Below are 25,445 nucleotides of genomic sequence, written 5' to 3'. Positions count from 1 at the left end.
AGCCATATTGGGTTGGTAAATCCATGATGCATGAAGGCTTTGAATGTTAGGAGCTTATTTAATAGATTGAAAATAAAATGTTTCAATAAGATGCTCAATTAATAATGTAATTATAATAGTAACCATCTTAACATTTTTCACACGTAAGATGCAGAGAAATTTGAGTCATAAAGAAGTTTACAGATATACTAAAAGTTAAAGTAGCTAATTGAATGTAAGAGTTGCAGTTGCAATCTAGGTAGCATGTACCATACTGCCTGATCAAAAAAATACCAGCAAGATAAATAAAGTCTATCAGCTAACTCACTTCTAATAATTTTTAAGTATAAACTTAATAAAATTACTTTAACAGTATAAACTTAATGATCCAATCAGGGAGATGAATATATAAATTTAAAGTCAACATTTATTGAGCCATGGATACTATTATCGAGTTTGTAGAAAGAATGTTACTTTTAATTATAGGAAATTACTCCCAAAGGTACTTTTATTATTATTATTATTATTATCATCATTATTATTAACATTTTTTTTTGGTTAACTAGATAGACATTTATATGAACATACCCCTGCCTTCTGCCTTCCTCCCCCCCCAAAAAAAGATTTTTCATGAAACTGAATTTTTGCTGTGTACAGTTTGGGTTTTTTTTTTTTTTAAGTGTGCATTAAATATAAAACCAGCCCAAAGAGCCTTCTTTTTATAATATAAAATTAAGGAGTTCTATATCCTTTCCATCTTTTCTTATCATTGTCTCAGCCATAAAGGGCAGTGGATTTTATCCCTTTCTGTAATCTTCTTCTTTTCTCTCAATATAGCTTTAAAAACACTGCTTTTTTTGTTACTTTGAGATTTTCTGTCTCTGAGAATATTCTGAGATTTGTTGGTCCTGAACCTATTCTATCATGATTTTTGCTTCTCTGTCTAATTATTTTGCTTCTCTTTCTGGTACTTCTATTTGCTTCTGACCTCTCTGCATTTTTTAAAATTTCTTTTTGTAGTTATTTTATTCTATCTAAATTTGTGATAATGTATACACATGCCTAAGATAAAGAGATATGCAAAATATCACCGTATCAACATAAAATTAGTGTTATCACTATTTAGCTGAAATAAGATAAACTAACTTAAAAAATACAACATAAATACGTAATTTTGAATTCCAGGTATTCCCCCAAAAATCTTTTAAATTTAAGGAGTTTAAGCAGTTTTAGCATTTTTAAAGAGGTATTTAAAAGCATACACTTTAAAAAATCTAAATTGGTTGGCAAGTTCCTTGTACATCCATGTTATTTTTTCCTTTTGTTCTGCCTTCAGAATTTTGTTCATAATAAATCCCCATCCTTCTTGCGCACAATTCTTCTGTAAATTTTCATTGTATAGTATCTGATGTATCCTTTCTCTCACCCTTTTTAAATCTTTGCCCTAAATACAAGATACAAGTAAGACTACAGCAAGATTTCTTCCATTTTTTTCTATCACAAATTCTAAGATGAAATAGTGTATATCCTTAAAATTCTAATAATTTTTACTCCACCAAACCAATTTTTTTCCTCTCCTTTACTCCCATGCTTTTTTCTTATTAGACCCATGATGGAAATTCCCCTTCCTTTATCTCTTGAAGGATCAAATTATTATTAAAGCAAGTCAAGAAATTATTGCATATTCTGCTTTTAGCAGCAGATGTCTGAATAGGTTAAGTTCATGCCTTTATTCCAAAAGATATTTATAATAAGATATTTATTATCTTATGATCTGTTTCCTAAACTACTCATCTAGTTTTGTTTTGTTTTTTTTCCCTCAGAATTTCCCACCTTCCTGCCCCAAAGTCTCTGATATCTTTAGGGTCAGATCTGCCTCCTTTGCAATCTGTTTTCCATTTTCATCTTGCTATGCTTTGTACACTTGTACATTGACAGTTGAAATTTTGTATTTAATAACTTCTTTCTTGAATATTGTCTTTTATAGACTTAATGATTATACTTATGATTACCCTATAGCTCCTTTTGTGGGATCTAGCCTAATGGATATATAGAGGCATCCATTTCCCTCTATTTGCATCCATTTCTTTTTAGTTAAAAGCCCTTTTAATTAAACTTATAAGATGCTAAGTAAATGCAGTTTCTAGTACCTCAGGAAAGTTTAGCTCCCCCAAGATCTGAATTTGGATTACTGGATTCTAAACACATGCTGTTTGACTTCATAACACAGAATCTTAATTGAGGATTTAGTATTACTTGGTGGATTTTATAATTAATAAAAATATTGAACAAGAAAGCAGAATGTTTCCTCTTACTTTAAAAAGTGTTCTAAAATGTTCAAAACAAATTTATTTTAATTCACTTTAATTTTTAAAGTATGTCTTACACTTTGAGAACAGAACCGGCAAGGAACAACAGGGTCATGAAATTCAACAAATTATTAAAGCTTCAGTCTTAATAGATTAGGAATCATAGCACTCTATCCACACAGTTGGCCTGTTATTATAAACAGTCCTTACATAATTATAACCCTGAAACTAGGTACTTAACTAGGGAATCCTGTTTGCTTTATATACCTCTTTTACAAATGACTTAAGGCTTTAATGCATGCTCTTTTCAACAGCAGTAAATTAACTGTAAAGCAAAATTAAATTTTATCTAGGCACACAAATTTAAAAAGCAGGTTTGTTCATTATGGTGATAGAATTATTAATTTTCATAAGCCATGAGCTTTAAATTTTAGCTTAACATGTATTTTAAATGGGACTCTTAATGAGGTTTAATAGTTGCCCCAGATCAATTCTTCTGGTATATTGTTACCTCTTTTTTTTGTTACATTTAAAAATTAAGTCCTAAAAGAAGAAGTATCCTATTTGCAAACAACAAGAATGGGTATCTAGCTTTCTTAAGAAAACTTTACTAGTTTACTGTGCAATATAATTTCCTAAACTGTGGAAACAATACAAGTAATTCAAAATGAAGAACATTGTGAAGAGGTTAAAAACTGAGTGGGGCAGAGAGGCCCAATTAAGAGTGTTAGACGATCTGGACAAAATGAGAATTTCATCATGTGTAAAATGGGAGATAGGGAAATCTGCTTGGGTGACAGATTCAGGATTTCAAATACTGCCTATTACCTCTCTGGCTCTCTTCCTTTCTCTCCCTTTTTTCTCTTCCCCATTTCAGCTCAGTTCTTTTGTAAACTGCCCTAAACTATTATTAGAGGGACCTTCTATTAGGGATTAAAGACTATTAGCACCTGAGACATTCTTGCTGATATAATTAGCGCAAGTTGATTGGACATTGGGAAAAAGCAAGTTTTGAAGATAAATGAGGCAACGGTGTGAAGTGCTTTAAATTGGGAACAAATATAATTCAATTTCTAAATACACAGAGATCTCTAGCAGAAGAGGTGTCAGTAGATTTGGAGAACTTTGGACTGTGGGATTAATTTCTTTCTCTGGAGGGTATTATGATTCAAGAATTCTAACCAGCTACAGTTTGAAACCCATTAATGGAGGGCAGGTTGTCTTTAGTATCCTGGAGCTAGAAATTTTAGGATATATTTGAACTCTTCTAATGATGTGATGACTACAAAAAGAGCTATAACAGCTCAAGAGAACACTTCCTATGCTATTATGTCTAATCTCTCTTTACCTTATGAGTCTGATGGGATATCAACTTGGCCTGTGAAGATTTCATTTATTTTATAGGATATAATGGTCTCTTAAGACTTGAGGAGGTTAGCTTATGGATGAATGAATGGGCTATTATTGGTAACAGTCTTATTATAGGGATTTTAGTTGCATAGGTTCCAAAGTATATTACAAATTGAGGTGTGTATTGAAAAAAAGGTCAGTATGAGTAGACCCAGGAGAACATTGTACTTAGTAATAGCTTCTCAGATCAAAGCAGTGATCCAAGACAATTCCAAAGAACCCGTGATGAAAAATGCTATATGCTGTCAGAGAAAGAACTGATGAACTCTTAAGTGCTGAGTAAAGCATGCTTTTTAAACTTTATTTTTCTTGGGAGATGTGTATATTTATGGAGATACAAAGACAAAAATGAAATCCCTGCCCACATGGAACTTTCATTTCACTGAGGGAGACAATATGTTCATAAATAAATATATTACATAAGGGCAGCTAGATAGCACAATGTATAGAGCAACAGGCCTGAAGTCAAGAGGACCTCAGTTCAAATGTGACCTCAGACACTTAACACGTCCTATCTGTGTAACCTTGGGCAAGTCACTTAACCCCAATTGCCTCAGCAAAAAACAAAGAAATAAATATACAAATATATAAATAAATAAATTACATAAAAGCAAATGGCAAGGAAGGGAGAAACTGGTGGCAAGAAAACAACTTTGAAAGACTTTATTTCGAAAGACTAAATCTGATCAAGGTAATGATTAGTCATGACTTCAGAAAATGCCAAAACATGCTTCTCATCTCTTGGCAGAGGTGGGGAACTAGAGGTATAGAATGAGGCAAACATTTGCAGTCACAGCTAATGTGAATGTTTGTTTTACTTGCCAATACTTATTTCTGTAAAATGGGAATAATAACACTTTCCTTCTAGTGTTATTGTGAGGATCAAATGAGATAATGTTTGTAAAGCACTTCGCAAAACCTTGAAGTGCAATGGGAATGCTAATTACTACTACTACTACTACTACTGCTGCTGCTGCTAGTTATAAGGAAAGACATTTATTTATGACTGGAAGGAGTTGAAGATGGGGAAATTGGCAAATGGTAATACATATGTAAAAGCAGAAAGAAAGAAAACTAAGCAGAGCATCATTTGAACATAGTTTATTTATTTATTTACTTATTTTTTCCATTACCTGTAAAGACAGTTTTTAACATTCCTTAAATTTTTTTTTCTTTTCCTCTCTCATCTTCCCCCTTCCTGAGACAGTAAATGATTTGATATAGATTATACAAGTTGAATTTTTTTGAAGTAGAAGAAAAGTCAGAAGACACAACAACAATCAGGAAAGTTTTGCTATTACTTTGTTAAATTTATAGATAAGAGAGGACTAGACAATACAAATTGGCCCCATGAGTTTTAGAGAGTTGCCTAGAGTAATAGTATCAAAATCAGACAGAAGAAGGGCTTACTAATACACATCTAAAGATGCTATATTGACCTTGGTTTTAGAAATGTAACATTATGTTGTATTTTTGTATATTTTAAGTATTTTCTCAATTATTTTAACCTGGTTCTGACTTTACTGGGGATTATGTGACACAATTTGACTAAGAAGGCACCAGAAGATTAAATGCTTTGATCAATCACAAAGTCAGGCAGAAATGGGGCTTAAGGCTTTAATGTGGGGAGGAAAATTTCTGAGGGATAAAAGATAAGAAGAGCAGAGTTTTGGTGCCAAATGAGTTGAGATCCTTATGTGAGAGTTTGTAGGAAGAGAAGGGTAGGGGACTGTGGGTGAATTGAGGAGAGGCTTGGAATAGCCCCTATTGGAAAGTAGAGTAGCAAATTGGAGGTGAGTAGAATTGCCTTGCTGCTGTAAGAACTCAGTATCAGATAATACATATTTGTAGTAGACCCAATCAGTGTGGTTTTCTGATTTCTTTAAAAATCTGTTTTATTATGTATGAATAGAAACAAGGAGATAGAAGGTAAGAGTAATCCAGGATTCGAGGTTAGGCAAGACATGATCAGTAATAAGACAAGAGGGCAAGAGATTCATGAATAGAAGCTAGTTTTTTATAGAAACCTGAGCTGATTTAGGAAGGAAATAAGCAAATTCATGTAATATAACTTGGTTCTTCCTTATTTGATGGCTATCAACATTCTCTACAATTATTTGATATTGTGAAAAGTGTTGCTATAAATATTTTGGTGTATATATGCTTTGGGGCCTTTTAAAAAAATATTATTCTTTCTTGGGTTATAGGTCTGACCCATTGGAATCTTTAGATCCTTAAAATAAACACACACATACACACACATTCCACATCTTTTTTTTTTTTTTCCTTTTTCTCCCCATATTCAGTACCAGATCTTAAATCTGGTACGGCTCTTCATCCATAAGCATTCTTATTTCCTTTGAGCCCAGCCCTTTTCTCCTTGTACTATTGGGAAATGACTTTGCTCTTACTGCATAGAGAAATTCTTTTCATTACAGCATTGGTTTTTTTTAATCACCATCTAGAGAGATTTCTGCTTGATTCTTCTTAGCTTCAAGACTTCCATCTGGTTTCCTCCATATCATCTGATTCCTTTCTTCCCACTTCATCATTATAATCTTTTCTCATAGTAATTGGGAAGTATTAGAACAAACACTAGTTCTTGTAGAGTCATTATTCCACTTCTCACTGGGCTTCACTGATATAAATGAAAAACTTTTTTGCTTTTCATTTCTTCCTTTGTCATATGACTCAATCTGTTTTTCTCTAAAACTTTCTAACTGGGACCCAAGTACTTTGTGTATTTTTTGTAGGCTATCACTGGCTAGTTACTGCAAGAAACTACCCACTTTGTTGAGGCCATGCTGCTTTCTGACATGGAATGCCTTCTCTCTGTTTGAATTGTGCTGCTTGAAATCCTATTTCCTCTGAAAATTTTCTCCCTTTTGAAGCATAAAAATGCTGTCAACTTCGAGCAATACAGATTACACTGCGTCGAATTAGTAATGTGCTAATAATCAGAGGAGTAACATATAACAGTCTTCAAGGTTCTCCTGCTGTCACCATAAGCAAGTTAACTCTCTGGATCTCACTTTTATCATCTATAAAATGAAGGGTTTAGACAAGAAGCTTTTTCTAAGGTACCTTCAGGTTTTAAAATTTCCTTAGGTCTAAGTACTCCCCACACCCATGTAGCTTGGACGATGAGTTTGGGCCTCTGGGGGCTTAGGATGATAGTTCTATGAATAGCTAGCCACAATATAGAGTTTGTTTCCTGCTTGTTCTTGTGTCAGGCTGAACTGGGGACTCTTGACGGTCTTTCCAGCCCTAACATCCAGGGGAGCTTTCTGCTTCCATTTGTGCAGTGCCCCAGTCATTCACTCTTACGTTCCTAGCATGCCATACCTGTTAACACTTGTATATAGCCTTGGAAGGATTAATTGTCAGCTCACTTCTATTGATGTCTTGAAGGTTTTTCCCATTGTACATAAAAATACATATTTGAATAGTCACATCAGTGTTATCTCTTTTGGCTTATATCATCCTCAGGTTGTGTGCTTTAACTTGCCTTGATCAGCCTGAAGCTTAGCACTGTGCACATGTTGGTGCAAATACCATATTCCTTGATATTGTTACACTATTGTTCATTTCTTAGAGATTTTGTTTAAACATTTTTGGTGTCACGAACACCTTTGGCAATCTGGAAAACATATGGTTTCCTAGAATATTACTTTTAAATATATAAAAAGATACATGAAGTTAAAAAGGAAACTAATTATATTAAAATAGAGTTATCTGTCTAATATATATGCATATACATGTGTTTTTAAGTTCATATACCTTAGAATAAGAAATCTGGTTTAAATTTAGGCTGCTCCCCATTATCTGATAATTGAGAATCTCTGCTATGGAGCCAGTCTAGCTTTTGAGAGTTGGGGTCTCAGAGTTAGAATTAGAAACTTTCTAACTGGGTTGTGGTCTTAGAGTACTTGTGGTAATTTAGTGATTTGGAAGCTCTGTTATGGGTTAGGCCTTGTGCCCATGTCTTGCTTCCTCAGGAAGGTACGAGCTGCAAGAAACCAGGCTGGGAGGTGGGCAGGGAGTGGAGAAGTAGTCCTTGGGGCTGGATTTTGCTCCTCCTCCTCTAGCTCACTGGCCTAGCATATCCTAGTATCTGTGAGAAGTAGAGCCCAGGATTATTTGAGGTTTTATATTCCCTTCCATTTGCGAGGATCACCAAGCACCGATCGTCAAGATCTAGTTTGTTTATAGCTTCTTTTTTTAATTGGGGGGAAAAGAGAGTGCTAGAGGTCCACTGGGGAATGTCTTTTTCTACTTCACACCTTTTATTCTCCTTATCCCAAACATTCCACTAAAGTGATGAGAAGCATCTTAATTTGTTTCTTTTTTTTTTTTACAAAAAATAATTCAAATAAATATGTAGAACAAAGCACAAATTATTCACCAAACCCCTAGGCTTTTTACAGGATAGAACAAATTATAACTGGGGTGATATTGAGTTCCTTCTACCTATTCACTTGACAGAATTACAGGAGGTAAGGGGCAGATAACAGAGACACTAAGATATGTCTGTGCTCCTTTCAATTCCTTTGAATTTCTCTTTATTCCTTTAATAAATAGGGTCAGTTAGCCTGTGTAGTAGATGAAGCCTTGAGCCTGGAATCAGAAAATCAAAGTTCAAATCCATCCTCAAACACTTAACTAGCTGTGTGATCCTGGCAAACCACTTAACCTCTGCCTGCAGCCATTTCCTCTTACTACAAAATGGAGATGGTAATAGCACCTACCTTTCGTGCTTGTTTTGAGCATCAGAAGAAGTAATATTTGTGAAATGTTTAGCACAATGTCTGGCATACAGTAGGCATTTAATAAATGTTAGTGTTGTGTGACCCTGGGCAAGTCACTTAACCCCAATTGCTTCAGCAATAAATAAATAAAAGTAAATGTTAGTGTTAATGAACAATTTACAATTGTCTGAGATCAGTCAGCCTAGATTTTTAAAAATGGCTAAATTCTGGACACAATCAAGAAGCAAGCCACTCATTAAGAAAGAGCTCAATACTTAAAGAAATTAAAATACTTGGTCTCTATTTTTCCCCTTGTGTTTCTGAGAAATTCAGCAGAGAAGGGGTGCAGGGGTATCTCTCTCTCAAACTACCACCTCGATCAGTAGTAGTGCCTTAAAACAGAGGGCTTGGCAGTATCTAGAGAGAGCAGAATGTAAAGTCAAGAAAGGGAGAGTTCTGGGCTTGCAGCTGAGATCTTACTCAGCAAAAGGGAGGCTCCAGAACCAAGGCTCATGCTGCTCTTAGGGAGTGGTCTCTTGTCCTTTCCACAAGTACATAATGGTACCTGGGCTGGGATATGAGCAAGCCCAAAGCTGGAGATACAATGGTGACTCAGGCCAAGCAGTGAAGCCCAATAGTAGAACTAGGAGCAGTGTGAGGAAGACTGCAACGAAGAAGGCAGGAGTTGCCCCTTACTCTCCTCCCACTGACCTGCCAAGTGCTTGCTGCAGTCCCCAGCACAGTTCATGCTTTTGATATTGCAAGTACCAGGTGCCCCTGATGTCTTCAGACTGTTCCAGTAACCCTGACCTTGCAATCCCTGCTGGACTCCCTGCTGTTGCAGTAGCTTAATCGGTTTTCTTTCTGCCGAACTCAGTTTTTCTGTCCTAAAACAAAAGACCTTTTGCTTCTCTTCTTTCTCTCTTTCTTTATCAGATATTCACTGACTTCCTTCTCTCTTCAAAATAAAACTCAAAGCTATTAATTCAATGTTTGAATTAATTTGCTCTTTTTTAATAAATGACCATTAATATCATATATTTCCTTTTTAATTTAATGTAATCAAAGTTGTCCATTTTGCCTTTCGTAATGTTCTCTAGTTCTTCTTTGATCATACATAAATTCCCCTTCTCCAAAGATCTGATAAGTAATTTGCCCCTTGCTCTTCTAATTTGTTTATGATATCATCCTTTATGCCCAAATCATGTACCTATTTTAGTATGGAGTATGAGATGGAGTGGAGAAATACTATGGTGTTTCCGACATATTATTTTCCAGTTTTCTCAGCAGTTTTTATCAATTGGCAAGTTCTTATTCCAGAAGCTGGAATTGGGGGTTTATCAAATACAGATCTACCACTCTATTTCTTAGCCAGTACCAAATGGTTTTGATGAGTGCTGCATCCAGAAAAAGTACTAAGGAGACTGAATGTAAATCAACACATGTTATGTTCACTTCTTTTTTCTGTTTTTTTTTTTTAATCTTTCTCATAGTTTTTCCCTTTTGCTCTGATTTTTCTCTCCCAACATGTCATAAAGTAATATGCATTAAAAATAAATAAATTTACTAAGAAAAAAATAAATAAAATAAAGCAGATTCATTATATAAGATTAAAATCAATTTTATTCTCATTTAAAAAAAGTTTTCAAAAAATTTATAGATTTCCTTCTTTGTAAATTCTCTTTATGTCCTTTGACCTCAGTTTTTCATGTGGATGTCATCAGTTCCTTCAAATATTTCTTCTTAGAATCTTTTGAACTTTTTACACCACTATTAATAATAGTTGACTTTTAAATAGCACCTTTAGGTTGCAAAGTACTATACATAATTGATCCTTACAACAACTCTGTAACATAACTACTATTATTCTTTCCAGTTGACAGATGAGGAAAGTGAGGCTGAAAGAAATTAACTTCCTCACAATCACATAGTTTTACTGAATGTATCTGAGACAGGATATGGACTAAGTTCTTCCTGACTCCTGATGTCACTCTTAACATTTTCAGTTTGCTGTTGTTTGTTTTTTTGACTTTTTAAAAAAATGTCCTTTCTCCCTATAAATAAGACAATTTTTTTCCTTTTTCTTACAATTAAATAATAATATATTATTAATAATTAAACATTTTAAGTTGCTAATCCAGTTAGTTCACTATTTCACGTCCATGAAGTTCAGAGGTAGAGTTTTTTAAAACCCAAAAACAGCTATCCAGTTTTCCCAGTTTTTGCTGAATGGTGACTCCGTTCCCCATTGTGTCTTGTTTGTTGTTACAATTGCTTTTAATGGGATTTGGAACAGTAAGAATAGGTCACAATGCTGAGCTGATATTCCATCTGAGTATTTGTGCCCTCATTATCACCAGGGCTTTGTTCTCAAGTGATTCAACAACTTGGAAAATCTTATTCAAATAAATTTCCATCCATGGAAATAGAATTTATATATTAAAAATACCACCTGTGTACTAATGACTACACATTACAAATTCCCATAATTTATGAATAGAGAGCTTTGAAAAGCAAATTTATTTTTCTTGGACTGAACAGTAAGTACACAGAGATTCAGGCCCACCCATCATTCAAGATTGAACTTCAATGTGTTTTATTCTAAGATTTGGCTTACAAACAAACTAGAGCTACTGACAGTTATAATAAAAACATAAGAAAATAGAAGGCCTGATTTTTTTTAAATTAATAATAAATCCAAAGTGATGTATTTATGTATAGAATCAAAATGATTTGGTAATTTGTGACCACATAAAGTGTTGAAATTTTTTATATATCTTTTATATTCTATGAATCGTGTCACCTCCCTTATTAAGTTATCCCATGCCATTCTTGAAGAACACTATGTGTTAAGTATTGGCAGAAGTAATTAGTATGGTTTCAAATAATGTCTTAATCTGAGGCTGTATTATTCTAAATATAAAGCAATTATTGTATTATAGAGGAAAATACACTATACTAAGAATGAAGAAAGCTTGTAATGGCCCTCTCCTCTACCTCCTACAACTTAGTTATAGATAAGTTAGTATGTCATTTAACCTATTAGGTGCTTGGCTTCTTTTTCTCTGATAATACCTTCACTAGCTTCATCAGGTTGTGCAAATGGAGAGAAAATGGATGTGAACATATTAAACATTCTTTAAACTTGAAGTATTGTCACCATCATTGTTGCTGTTTTAACTTATTTGATAGATCAGTCAGAGGAAGTAGGGAGTCTTGGTACTAGAGACTTCACTAATTCTTAACAGTATTTATGCCCCCCCCCCCCACATTTCTTTTTCTTTGTTTTCACTTTTCCCTTCTGTTACTTCTATCATTCTCCCCCATTGATTTTCTTCTCTTGCCTCTCATTCTTCCTTTTTTTTCTTAGCTTATTTTTACACTTGATGTCATTAGATCATTGCAAGAATAAATCTAGTAGATAACTTCAGAAAATTTGATAGTATTTTTTTTAATGATTTTAAGTCACAGAAAAGTATTAGATTTTTTAATCAACAAGGTTCTAATGTAGTTAGGCTAGGAAGGGAGAATTCAATGATAAGGATGATATTTTGAAGAAAGAAGTGTTATTTGGAGTAGTTTCTCCTTCTCAATTTGAGTGCAAATATCTAAGTTAAGTGCTAGTTTTACAAATAAGTTCCAGTTTTTCATTGCCCTTTCAGATAGCTGATAGTGAATGGATATAATTCAAAGAACAAATAAATGCAAATTTGTATTCTCACTTTTAAAAATTAATTCTCTTCTGCTTCTTGCCATGTAGTTTTCTGTCACAGGCAGAATATGTGAATAACAGAAGGTCTCTATGCCCGGCTATCTTATGTGTAAAACTGAAGCTCATGATGGTGAAAACTACTTGTTTAGCAGCAAAGAATAATACTTTTCCCTTAATTACTCTCTGGTTAATTTTGCTTTTAGGGTCTCTCTCCACAGCTGAGGGAGGGATAAAGCAACATTGCTAAAGACTATTTAGAAAGAGAGGGGTGTTGTCTTCAGGAGTTCAGGTAGAGGAGGTACTTATATTATCTGCTTTCTGGGTCACCAGCTTTTTAGAATTGAAAAATCCATAAGAGGAACAGTGGGGGATCATTTGGTTTAATAACTGCTCTGTGAAGAACATTCTCTTTTGTGTTACGATATGATAAAGAAATAGGAGGCAGTCTAATGTCCTAAAGGAGCCCATATTTTTCCTGGAGAAATAAAAAGTGCCAAAGAATAGACAGAAAAAGAATACACATGGGAATAGATTAACCCTCATAAATTGAGAAAAGTTGAGTTATGTTAACTTTCAGTTTTAAAAAGGATCTTATGTTGCTGAATTAATTACAAGGAAAGTCACTCAACCCTCCTAGAGCCATAAGATGAAGCAGGAAAACAGAAATAGAGCTGTTTAGGAGCAGAATCTGTGGGCTAGATCTTTATCATTGGTTGGTTGTTATTGTTACCACTACTACAACAACTTTTATTCTTTCTTCAGATTTTTTTCCATTTCTGCTGAAGATAATTGTGCCAAACATTGCCTTAGATGAGAAAATGTTTATATCAAGGGCTTGGTATATAGTACGAACTTAATAAATGCTTCTCTCTTTCTTTCCACAAACTATACTTTTTTAAAATATGAAGGTTGGGTTGTTTAGTTTGTTAAGAAAACTGTCTGTAATCTTATTGGTGAAATTTGGGAAAATGAATGTGATGTGCCAAGAATTTCATTCTTAATAAATTTTGTATATCTTTAATTGATTTATAGAGGTGCAGATTGCTCATTTGGTGGGGAATGACCATTTCAGTTTTTTTGCTGAATTTTTACCAAGGTTTTATCTCAGATATTTGTAAAAGTAGAATACCAAGTATTCAAACAGGAAACATCTAGTAGGCACTCATTGGTCCATATCTCATCCTTGTGGCTTATTTTTAAACATCCTGTCCATAGTACCGCTTTTAGCTTTATGTAGGGATTTTGTTTTTACCTTTCCTGTTGTAATGTGATCTCTTAAGGTGGGAGGAGGGTATATTTTGTCCAGACATTGCACACAATTATTAAAAATAAATTATTTATTAACCACAAATAGAAATCATTTTAATGATCTGAAAAGAGAAAAATATTTCACGTTTGTATGGAAAACCTCCCAAACCTTTCTCATAAACTTCTAGAACCTTCCCCAAGTGAAAAAGATTTGAGTGATAGTTGTTCAGAGACCTGCTACATCTGTACAGTAAGGTTGTCGCACCTTGGTACTTTGACTTCCTTCGAATTTGCCACTCCAGAGGGGCAGGGGAGAAGATGAGGGTCAAAATCTTCATGGCAATTAGAAAAATTCACTGAAAAGCAAACAAAAAGTCTTCGTTCTTTTCAAGTTAAAGCCAGGTAGATCTAGAGACATCCCTTTTCTTCTGTTTCAAATAGCTGTAGGCCAAAATAACAAATCAATCCATCAACAAACATTAATTAAGCCTTTTCTATTTAGTTGATTTGTCTGCAGTATATGTAGATATATAGATACTCCATGAGAAGCTTCCCCCTCTCACTCACCTTCTCTTCCCCCCCTTTTTGTTTTGCAAGATGGTGCTTGATCTTTGAATAAGAGTATAAAAGGTATGTGGGTTGAGTGGAGTAGGTAGAAGTTCTAGCTTCCCTTGAATTAGATATGACTGCCTTTGTGCCCAGGCTGATCATGTGGAAGTTGTGCTCAAACTTTTATTTTAGGAATCATGTCTTTGTTCTCTGTGCCTTAGCTGTTTTTCATTAGTTCTATAGAAGGGGACCATTTGTTAAAGACATAAAGATCTCACTCACATTCCTTGTTTCCCCAAACCAGTCTTCCCTTGTTAAATGATTATAATGAGACTGTCTGTTCATTCACACGACCTTCTGAAATTTTTCCATCAATGTAAATAAAGCTACTAAAGATGGCATCCCTTTCCTGAAAATTCAGAATGTTCTCATGTATAGGAGAGTGCAGAGCACAGAATTCCCATTTATTATCACTGTTGAAAAATTGGACCATGCAGAGAGCCTCAGAGAAAAATGAAACTCTAAAAGATTTTTCTTTTCCTTCATTCTTAATTGTTTGTCCATAAATTTATCTTCAAGAGGAGTTCTTGCTAAAGTAGTAGATAATAATATAATTTGGAGTTGGACTGCCAAAAAATATTGAAACCGCTTACATTTTACTGTTACCACAAAAAGCTGATTATTATAAAGTGCCTCCCACTCTCAAAGGCAGTAAAAGCTAGCTGTAATGTAAGTAGGCTTTTTAATGCACTTAACTACTTCCCCTTTCGAGCTGATGTTGAACCAATAATGGAATATAAAACGTTAGACTGCTCATTGACTATAATTGAGGAAGCTTTGATGCAGTGGGAAATGACACTTAAAGTCACAGCAGTAGATGTTTTGTTTTGTTTTCTTTTTTTCTTTTTAAATTCAAGTAGCCCAAAACATGTAAACATAAAGAATCATTAGTTAGGCCCTATACAGTTCAACCCTGTTGTTTAACCAGAAACACTCTAAGGTGATCTGAAATAATCTTGCCTTATATTTGAATGCTCAAAACACTTTCATTTTATTCTTAGAAAGCAGGCTCCACAGCAATTAAGCTTTTCTGTATTGTTAATAGATTTTAGATTTTTCTTTTGACAAATCTATGCTTGCAAAATTCTACAGAATATCTTTTTTTTGGGGGGGGGGGAGAAAAGCTTAAAATATAAATTTAGCTTTTTAAATACCATTACACACTTTCCATTGTTAAGAGAGCTGTTTTACTCAAATGTTTCTGCTTTTGTTTTTCTCCTCAGTTAGAAACAAAACAATGGGGAATTATAGTATCGTAATGTACTCTTACTTGGGAATATGTAATGCAATAACTTCCTTTTTGTAACACTGTTTATTCTTATAGTCAGTAGCATAGAACTATATTAAGCTGTGATGCAAATTTAAAAAATCATTTTCTGGTTTGAAGAAAACAATTTGTATCAGTCATATCAAGTAGTAAACTTGGTTTGCAAATTGTTGTTTTCCTCTGATTTTATTTTACACTAATATTTTAAAGCATTTAAAGCAACAGTCTGAAATGTGCAGTTACCCTAGCCCACTTAGTTTCATAATATCTTTCACTTATGTTAGCTGATGTTTTTTAATAGGACTATGATTAATTTCTCATTGGGTGACAAATGCTGATTTTAATTCTTTTGAAATATGTGTGCTAAAAATTCTACCTTGAAAACTGCCTTACATTCTAAGAAGTTTCCTTGCCTTGTCCTTTTAGGTTCGACATCGTTGGTGTGAACTTGTTATTAAACACAAATACACTAAAGCATATGAAGATGTTGAAAGATTTCTTCTGGAGGATCAGGCAAGTTACATTTGATAGGTTTGAAGGACAATTAGTTTAGGTTTGTAGGTCTTCTCAAGACCAAAATACTAGAATATGATTACTTTAATACCTATTTTGTGTCTCTCCCTAAGACTTTCAGAGAAGCTCCCCCAAATAAAAACCATTTTATCTCTGAATTTTTGCATGTGCATGCGCACAAAAATACATTTTATTTACACACACACACACACACACACACACACATACACACGTTTTTCCTATTTGGAATAATTCCATTATTGCTAATAAACATAACTCAATCTCAATCAATTCAATCTATTTTTTAGGATATTTCAAGTGAATGCTATCTGTGACTTATCATTATATTTAACAATATTATTTAATGGATTTTATATACAAAACACCAGACAGAATAGATTACTTTGTGGTTACCAACAGCTTTTTATTATTTAGTCTGTTGTGCCCTGGAAAATAAACACAGGTATACTTACAAATGTGTGTCTCCGATATCTAAAAATTTGTAGTTCTGTAAGTTCTCTTTCATTTTTGATAAACATTTTCATGTCCTTTTTGTGTTTCAGATAGCACATTACTACCACTACTTTCATCCCTCCTTGCTGTGACTGTTACAGCATATGTTTTTTGAAGTAGTTGCTCTTCCATACTTCTAATTCAGTATTAAAGAATGACCGTTTCTAATTTTGCAGTGATTAATGTTTTCGATGATGTAAACTTTTGCTTCCTTGATGTGTGTTGGGGTTCAGTGGAATGTAGCTTTTGAACGCGATAGCAAGCATTAAAAAGTTAGACAGAATGTATCCATTTTAAAAGTGAAGAATAAAACAAAAAGACTTTTGATAGCATTCTGAGTGTTTGGGGGCAAGCAGTAAACAAAGACCAATTATCCCCACAAAGAGTACCATACAACTTCTGGCCATTATGAAATGTCACATGTGCCTCACTGGAGTAAGAAGGAGGTGGTTGCAAATACAGTGGGAACACAAGGAGAATAAGATAAAGAAAGAACTTTCTCCTTAAGGTCTATACTAAAAAATAAATTTAACTATTATATATTTAGAATAATGATTTTTTAACCAAATAAAGATGAACATTTTAAAGTCTTTTCTAGGAAAAGAATTTTTGGAAACTATAACTACTAAGTTTTTATCCTACTATCTTTTAGATCCTTTTAATTTGCTCCAGGAGGGTGCAATCTGTGGCATAAATGAGCTTTGGACTAAGATTGCATGTGAAATTAAAGTAGTTCTTAGCTTGTCCAGATCATAATTGACTTGGCTATTTTAAAAGTCTGGGAAAAATGCAAATGTGACTGTTTTCAGCATGTTTGTTGAAACAGAAAAGCCAGTGTTTGCAGCCTTATTTTGGACGCTTACATGGAAAACTATCAGGCTGTAAGGAACCAAAATGCATCTTTCCTAATTGCATCTTGATTATTCTTCCTGGCACTGGCTGCCTCATGATGTCATGTTAGCATCATTATGCGTTAGATAGGAGATTTGTCATTTCTCTAGTATGTAATAGCTTGGAAGAATTAACTTGTGTGTGAACTGGCTGAAATGCATCTGAAATCTTAGTCTCCACCATGAATCATTAATACCAATAGAAGAGTCTTTTTGAAAAAGGAAACCTAAATTACATGACTATGTGCATGTATGTTGCTCTCAACTGAGGCATTTATCCAAGTCAATAAAAGCAAGAACTTGATTATCTTCTATTCAAAAGTAGTATATGTTATGCCTTGCATGATCTTGGGTTCTCTCTGGTGTTCATTTTATCTTTAAGGTAAGTGGATTGAACTGTGATGATTTCCAAAGTCCTTCTTGTCTCTTAAAACTTGACTAAATCCTCACATTCTGTGACTGAAAAACAGCTTAGAATAATTGACAGCTTCTTTTTTCCTTCTTGATGATAAGAAAGGGGAGAAAAACACTGAAATAGAAAATCTATTTTTTAAAATTTCTATATTAGGTACAATTTTTTAGGTAGTTTGTATGAGAGAAGCTTTAGCTCTCTTATCACACACACAAAGACATACATGTTTTATGCATATGCTTATAGATAGTTGTGTTATATATATTTCACCATATCCTCGGTATTTAAGCAATTATTATGTTATATGTATTTTCCTTCACAGGCTATGGGTGTGTATCTCTATGGTGAATTGATGGTGAGTGAGAATGCAAAGCAACAACAACTCGCTCACAAGTGCTTTGAGATGACCAAGGAAGACATGGACAGATCATCAGCCAAGGTGGTAGCAGAAATGTTATTTTAAAGAGGTAATTATTTTCTCCTTTTTCTCTCCTTTGCTTGGTGTAAACATAAAACTGCCACCCAGCTTGTTGGAATAAGGTGTCTAATAAACTAAGAGACAGGAAGGCCTGTCTACTGAACCACAACAGTACCTTTTCATCAAGTTGCTAGAATGGATCAGGAGTTGGGAAGGGCATATGTGACAGAGGATGGCTTTAAGCAGTTTTTTACTATATCTTTCTTTGGTAATTTGGTAAAGCTAAAACATCATGTTTTCCAGTGAAATGGCTTTTATATTTAAAGCTTCAGTAAAATTTGCTTCTGGCCACATTTAAAACTAAATGACTAGAGAGAAGCAATAGAAGTCATATTGAGGAAGGACAAAAACCTAAATGCAAAAAATTACCACACGTAACTTAAGATTTTTTTTTCTCTCAAAAACGTGTGTTATTTTCCACACTGGCGTCCTGAGATTTTTACGTGAAAATATTTTCTCCTTTTAAGTTGTGAAAGTACCTTTGCACCAGCATGCTCAGCACATAACTGATTAGGTTTGGTATGAGAGTCTTTTCCAGCCCAACATACTTCACATTTTTGCTTAATGATATAACTGTCTTGACAGTCTGTTCCTCTTGTTGGATTGTTGGGGGAATAATTTTTAATTTTTTTTCTTTTCACTTCAATTTGTAGGATCAAAATTCAGCCTTCTTAGTTTAGCAAGTGTCTATTATGGCTTGTTTTTAAGAAAAGGATACTAAACCTTCCAAGTTACTTTTTCTTTTAGACAATGTTCAAGTTGTTGGGCTAGCTGGTGATTGTTTTAAAACATCTTATTTAGATCAGAGAGGAGGTATAATACCAAGAATATAAGTTTTTTTTAAACATAGCTCATTGCTAATTGGGTAATAATTACGATTCTTTGGTATACTAAGGATAGTAAATCTTAGACTCTAAAAATATTTAGAACCTTAGAATCTAAAATTCTTAGATCTAAAAAAAAAGTTTACTTAACAGCTCAGCCTTTTCAAATCAGTGCTTTAATAAGGAGCAGTTGAGAAAGTCTCAATTATACTAAGTCCTTTGTTTTTGCTCTAGAGTCATTGGCAAGATCAGATTGCCCCTCTTTGTTTGCACAGAGAATTAATATTTCTTCAAATTCTTTGAGCTACACCAAGGCAAGAACATGGAACCCATTACTTTGTTTTGTTGTTTGACCAGGCTTTTGTGGACCAAAAAATCTTATTGAATCCTTAGGTTGTTAAAGACTCATGATTTAGTCCCACACTTCACTCTCAGAGTTTGGTTCTGAGGACAGATCTGAAAGTATTCATGTTTGCAGATCTGCTCCTTTCTTCCTTTGTAATCTTTATTTTATTTCTATTTTCTTGCCTCTTGACTAAAGCTTTACACAGAGTGAATTCTGGGGTCTGTTTTTTTTTTCTTAATATGAGGTCACATTGGGGGTTGATCGCTGATAATATTAGGGATGGATTTGGGTGAAGTGGATTATTTTTCTCAGGTCAACCTTTCTCAGCTTCCAATAATAAAATTTTCTTCTTGGGCTAGAATAGTATCCCATGGACTAACTACTCATTCTTCTTGGAACTATTTGTTTGAAAAACTAACCGTGCTTCTCAAATGCTAATAAATCCTGTAAATATATCTAGTTGTGCAATTCTGTCAGTGCCCTTGTTTTTTTGTTCCACAGTCACAATGATCTATTTATAACTTACTTGTTTTAAAAAAAAATTAAATGCAAGATCTTCATAGAACATGGACTAACCACCAAGAAAGCAAACAAAAAACCCAAGCCAAACTACTCACCTGTTCGGGTAAATTAACAAGCCCATAAGATGGAGACAGTCCTAGTGGAAACCTTTTGTTGTGAAAGTATGAACTCAAGAGGACACCATGATTTTCTTGAGTGCTCTGGCTGCTTGGGTTCCTGGCATGCTGATTTGTGACTTAAGATTAAAATCACATTGCCAGGGATTACCACGCAGCCATGACGTTGGCTGCTCTTCCAGAAGCCATAGATAATGTCCGTAGACGTGCCGTAGAACTTGCTTGGAAACGCAGAAAGAAGTGACCGCCGAAGATGTTCTCCAGCCCTTTAATAATGCTCAGAGGACGACCTCTCTAACAAGGTGCAGAGCTTAGCTGATTGGTGAACAGTAATTGATTTCCTCTTTGTTCACAGTGGCTAAGTTCTGCACCTGAAGAGAAGGTGAGATGGGAACCTTAAATGAGAACCAACGGGGCTCTGAGATCGCTGGCTGAGCCGCCCCTCTTAGGAAGTGGCCATTGTCTAAGAAATGAAGAGGAGGAAAAAAGACTGGAAACTTACTGAAGAATGTACTTCACCCTGTCAAGAATATGAGGATCTTCTGCAAGTCCTGAGGCTTGTCCACATCTCAGGAACCTGTGCTGATTAGCTTTGTCTGGAAGGTAAAACCTACTTGGGTATAAAGGAACTATTCTTATGAAAACTTGAGCTCGCCAGAAAAGTCATGGAGGTCAGTGAAAGCTGTGTAATGGTGTGTGGGGGTATGTGTACGCCTCTCAGAGGATTGCTTGTCGTCCAATTTGATGGTTTGGCAAAATGTCCTTTCTGTTTATAGCCTCGACTCTTTCTAGTCTTCTCCAGTGATTGGCTGGTTCCCAGCGGAGCTTCCAGGTAGCAGGTAGCGGGGCTGCTGTTCTGAGCTGTGGATTGGACCCGCCCTCCGGTGCCTACTGAGCTGATAACAGTTCTGATTTTACACACTGGCTCAGTTCAGCAGGAACAGGAGTCGAGCCCGAGAGCAAAAAAGACAACGTCCCTTTTGTAAAGGGCACAGATGCTGACCAGAAGCCATACCTGGCAGGGTGAAGATGGCCCCAAGCTCCTACTGCAGCAGCCTGATGGAAATGGCTAGTGATTCACAGAATAAAGGGGACCAAAAAAATTGAATGTTTCTATGAGATACTTTGGTATATGTTGTTTGCAGAATCACAATTATGTGTAGATGTGAAAAGAGTGTATGTAAGCTCCTAAATCATGAATTTGATTAACTTCCAATGATTTTTTTAAAGCAATATATAGACTATATTTCTTTGTCTCCTCTTGCTTATATGCTCTAAAAACCACAAAGACATATACAGGTATTGTTCTATGGTGTTTCTACCAAATGAAACCTTTGCTGTAATTTCTTTCATCCTATAACAAACAGTCCATGGGATGGTCAAGCTCATGTCATGTATTTTGAATGCAAAGCAGTAGGATTGCAAATTCCAGACTTAAGAGTTATGGGCTGTAGACACCATTCTTTTCCTGTGCCCTCCAATGAATCTTTTTTTTCCCAAAGCCAAGTGGCAAGGAATACAAAGACACCTCTTTATTGAGACTCTTTACAAGAATTCCTTCGTTGGGACTGAGTAATAAATTTTATTGCTGTTTCCTTTGCAGGAAAGATCACAGAGAGATTCTTTTAATATATCTACTCCTAAACTCTGGTGGTACTAGGATTTCATTGACCCTGGACATCAAAGGAAGGATTATATGACTGCTAAAACAATCAGCTGACAAGAAACATTTATTTCTTTTTTGCTTATCTCTTCCATAGGCTTCTTTCAACTGAACATATAGGAAAAGAAACTCCACACACAAGTTTACATATATGCTCCCACACAGGATCTCATTGTGAGAGCTCCAGCTTATTCCACACAACATGTCCAGAATTTTTTATGTGCGATTCAGATCTGCCATGACAATCTCTATGCAGACATGCAAGCATCTGGTAAAACCTGCTGAAAAGAGCTGGTTCCTTCAACATGTGGGACTGAATAGATAGAATTCAAAATTTCCAGAAAGAAAGCACATGGTTTCTATCTAGGGGGGCCAGCCAGTGGCCAGATGTATTTGGCGCTGTTCTTCTAAGCCATTTCAGCCAATCATGTCCAATTTGTTTTCTGTGGATATCCATGTTTGGAATTTTGTTCTGAATTTTTCCAGGAATTTTTAAAAGGGCTACTCAGAGATACAGAATAAGTTTAATGTTCTCCAAATAAAATACAACTTACAAAAAACTAAAAATGTTTCACTCTTAAGAGGTTTCTTTACAAACATTTAATTACCTGAATTTTAGGAAATTTTTGATGTTCTTAGAGAACTTTCAAATGAAAAAAACTTAGTGGATTATTTAATATAACTTATATTGAAAAGGAAACAGTTTCTTCTAATTTGATAAGGACTCCAATCGGGTAACAGCACACGTGGATTTATTTCTTCATTTCTGTGGGAAGAGATAAAGACATGATTTTAGACCTTAATGCAGAAGGATCACTTTCCTTCTCTTGCCTAAGGAGAGATAAGCCGACCACACTTGACTTGGGACTGTTGGACAGACTATTGGTGCTTTGAATATGCCACGGGATCTCAGGAATCACCAGCTTGTGATGACTACATCAGAATCCAGCTCTCTCTTGAGCCCCAGAGCAGGAATGGAAAGCTGAACCTTCAAAGGAAAAAAAGTTTTTGTTTTAAGAGGCTAGGATTTGCCAGGGGCCCTTTACTTTCAGTCTTATTATCCAGTTATATATAAATATACTTTATATTTTAGAAGCCCTTTGTGGGTGAAGTATCAGGTCTCAACTAATTTGTCCCTAATACTCAAAAGAAGATTTTCCTCCAAAGATTTGCCTTGTTGAGTTTATAAATAACTACCTGTGTTTACCATATTCAAATCTCTTTAATAATCTTATGTATCACAATGGTAGGGAAAATGGGAAATTTTGGTATATTGTTGGTTTATTTTTTTTTTAAATAAAACAAACCTATTTTTCTAAGATGACAGTAGAATATTTTTTCCTTTAGTACTGTATGTCTGTGAATGACTGATGTGAAATGAGGAAGGGGGTGCACTATGTGTAAGGCAAAGAAAACTTTTATTTAACATCATGTTTCCTTGTCACTTTTTCTATTATTTACTGAACTCAGATTAGCATCTTCCTCCAATGGAATGGTAGAAACTAAACATCCCAGTGTTTCCTTTCCAGAAATCAAAGCCAAACCTTTCTTTTTGCCCCAGTCATTAAGGCAGAGTCCTGCTGATGATTTGGGTAGTTTTGTACACAGGGGTCTTTTTTAATCCCCTTTCTCTTTTATGCCATGCTTTACCAAAGTCCCCAAACTTGCTTTTAATTACCTGGGTTATGGCCAGTCAGCAACTTTAAAGTTCAGTCTTTCAAACTCAGTAAGGATTAGGAGATAGTTCCCTATCCTGCTGAGCCAGCTCCTACACTGGCTACCAAAGTAGTTGTGCCATCAAATGGACTTACAGACTGCTATTCATTAGAGTTTTATGCCCCATTTCACATGTTTTCACAGAGGTTATGTGGAATACAGCTTTTGCTACTTCTCCTTTGTGGAAATAGCAAAAACTTAGAAAATCTTCCAGGTCTAAATACTAGGAAGGAATTCAGAGAGGACACGTATGTGACTGCCTTTATATACTAAGGATTTTCTTGGAAGCAAAATAAAAAACAGGATTTTAAAAATAAAAAACCTTTTCAAAATTAAATCCAGTAGATCGGAATACTTCCTGCCCTTTTTTATTTTACAACTTGTTTTAAAACATTTATTGTCAATAAAAGATATCTGTTCTGGTTTTAAAATTATCCCACACCAACTTTATGATATTACTAGAGAGAGCAACAGGCAAAGGATAACTTTAAAATAAAAATTGATAGCATGGTTTAGAAGTTACCATGGTTCATCCTTTTATCCATGATCCTAAAGCCATCTTGATGAATATGAGTTTTTCATAGGAAGCATTAATGTAATTCTAATTCATACCATGTTTAAAGAGAACTTGGATATCATCTAGTCTCAGAGTTCTTAACTAGTTATTTTTGTGTCATGGACCTCTCTGGTATTCTCATTAAACCTATGCATCCCTTTCATAATTATATTTTTAAATGCACAAAATAATACCTTTTGTAGGAAACCAATATAACATAATATCATAGAATAGAACTGGAAAGAATCTTTAGGGGATAACAAGAGAACCAATGTAGTTTTTTAGATAAAGAATTCCAATTGACCTGGAATATTTTTCTCTTCTTCTGTTTACTACTTTTGTATTTTGTATTTATTGTGGAACAGAATTTGTTTCTTTTACATCAGATAATCTGAGTGAAAGAAGAGCTTCCACACAAATATAAATTTCCACACAAATATAAAAGCACTACATATTACTTTCACTGGAAATTAATTTTTACATTAGGTAGAACTGTACAGAAGTGATGCAGGATTATTAGAAATAATACCATACACAGTTACAGCCTGATGTAAATTCTATTCAGAACAAGAGAGAAGAGTGCACAAAGTAGCTGTCAAAACTTTATTTCCAAAGTCAGCAATAAAGGCAGCAGCATGCAAACGGATATCTTGGAATTAATTACCTTCTTTGGGGGTGGGGGAGAGTGGTGGTGGTGCTGCTGCTGCCAAATTGCATTCTGGGATTTTTATCTTTTAATTTTCAATAATATTTTGTTTTTCCAAATAGATATAAAGAGTTTTCAGTATTCATTTTTGTTCCAAATTTTTCTCCTCCTTCTACTTTATTTCCCCTCTCTTCAATATAGCAAGTAATCTAATATAGATTAAATATATGCAATTATTTTAAAAAACATTTCTGTAATTGTCATGTGCAAGAAACAGACTTAAAGGGAAAAAAATCATGGGAAAGGGGGAAAAAACCCCAAACAACAACAAAATGTAAAAACACTATGCTTCGATCTACACTCAATCTCCCTAGTTCTCTCTCTGGGTGTAGATGGCATTTTCCATCCCAAGTTCATTGGAATTGTCTTGGATCACCACATTGCTGAGAAGAGCCAAGTCCATCACAGGTGATCATCACATAATCTTGTTAATGTGTACCATGTCCTCTTGATTCTGCTCATTTCATTCAGTATCAGTTTATGTGCGTCTTTCCAGGTTTTTCTGAAAATCATCCTGCTAATCGTTTCTTACAGAACAACAATATTCCATCACATTCATGTACCATCACTTATTCAGCCATTCTCCAATTGATGGGCAGCTAGTCAATTTCTAGTTCCTTACCTCTCCAAGAAGGGCTACTACGAACATTTTTGCACGTGTGAGATCTTTTTTTGAGAAGATTGGTGACTTTTAAGGCAATCTCCACTTATATTGATCAACTAAAAAAATTAAATTGATAACTTTATTAGATTAAGCAGGATATGAGATAGAAGATTCAAACTGGTTCATTAGACTAGTAAGGAACCTTTATTAATGGTGTCAAAAGATTTTTAGCCAGAATTACCTTAGAAATGATGCATCTCATCATTTTTATTTCTAGAGCATTTAAGATGTTCTAGAAAAGAGA

The 25,445-nt window shown here is 34.6% G+C and overlaps 1 protein-coding gene across 1 annotated transcript in view; it reads left to right on the top strand.

Moving 5' to 3' along the window:
* The window catches only part of AOPEP (aminopeptidase O (putative)), a 448,257-nt gene extending 425,377 nt beyond the window's left edge, over positions 1-22,880 (top strand). The window contains exons 14-16 of the mRNA XM_051996910.1: positions 15,709-15,795; positions 17,933-18,077; positions 21,500-22,880. Of these exons, the coding sequence (XP_051852870.1) occupies positions 15,709-15,795; positions 17,933-18,073 (228 nt within the window). The 3' untranslated portion in view covers positions 18,074-18,077; positions 21,500-22,880. The remainder of the gene's footprint in view (positions 1-15,708; positions 15,796-17,932; positions 18,078-21,499) is intronic.
* The last annotated feature ends 2,565 nt before the right edge of the window (positions 22,881-25,445 follow it).

This window comes from Antechinus flavipes, chromosome 1 (assembly GCF_016432865.1).
Source record: "Antechinus flavipes isolate AdamAnt ecotype Samford, QLD, Australia chromosome 1, AdamAnt_v2, whole genome shotgun sequence".
In the NCBI taxonomy this organism is placed as follows: Eukaryota; Metazoa; Chordata; class Mammalia; order Dasyuromorphia; family Dasyuridae; genus Antechinus; species Antechinus flavipes.
This window is presented reverse-complemented; position numbering and strand designations above follow the sequence as displayed.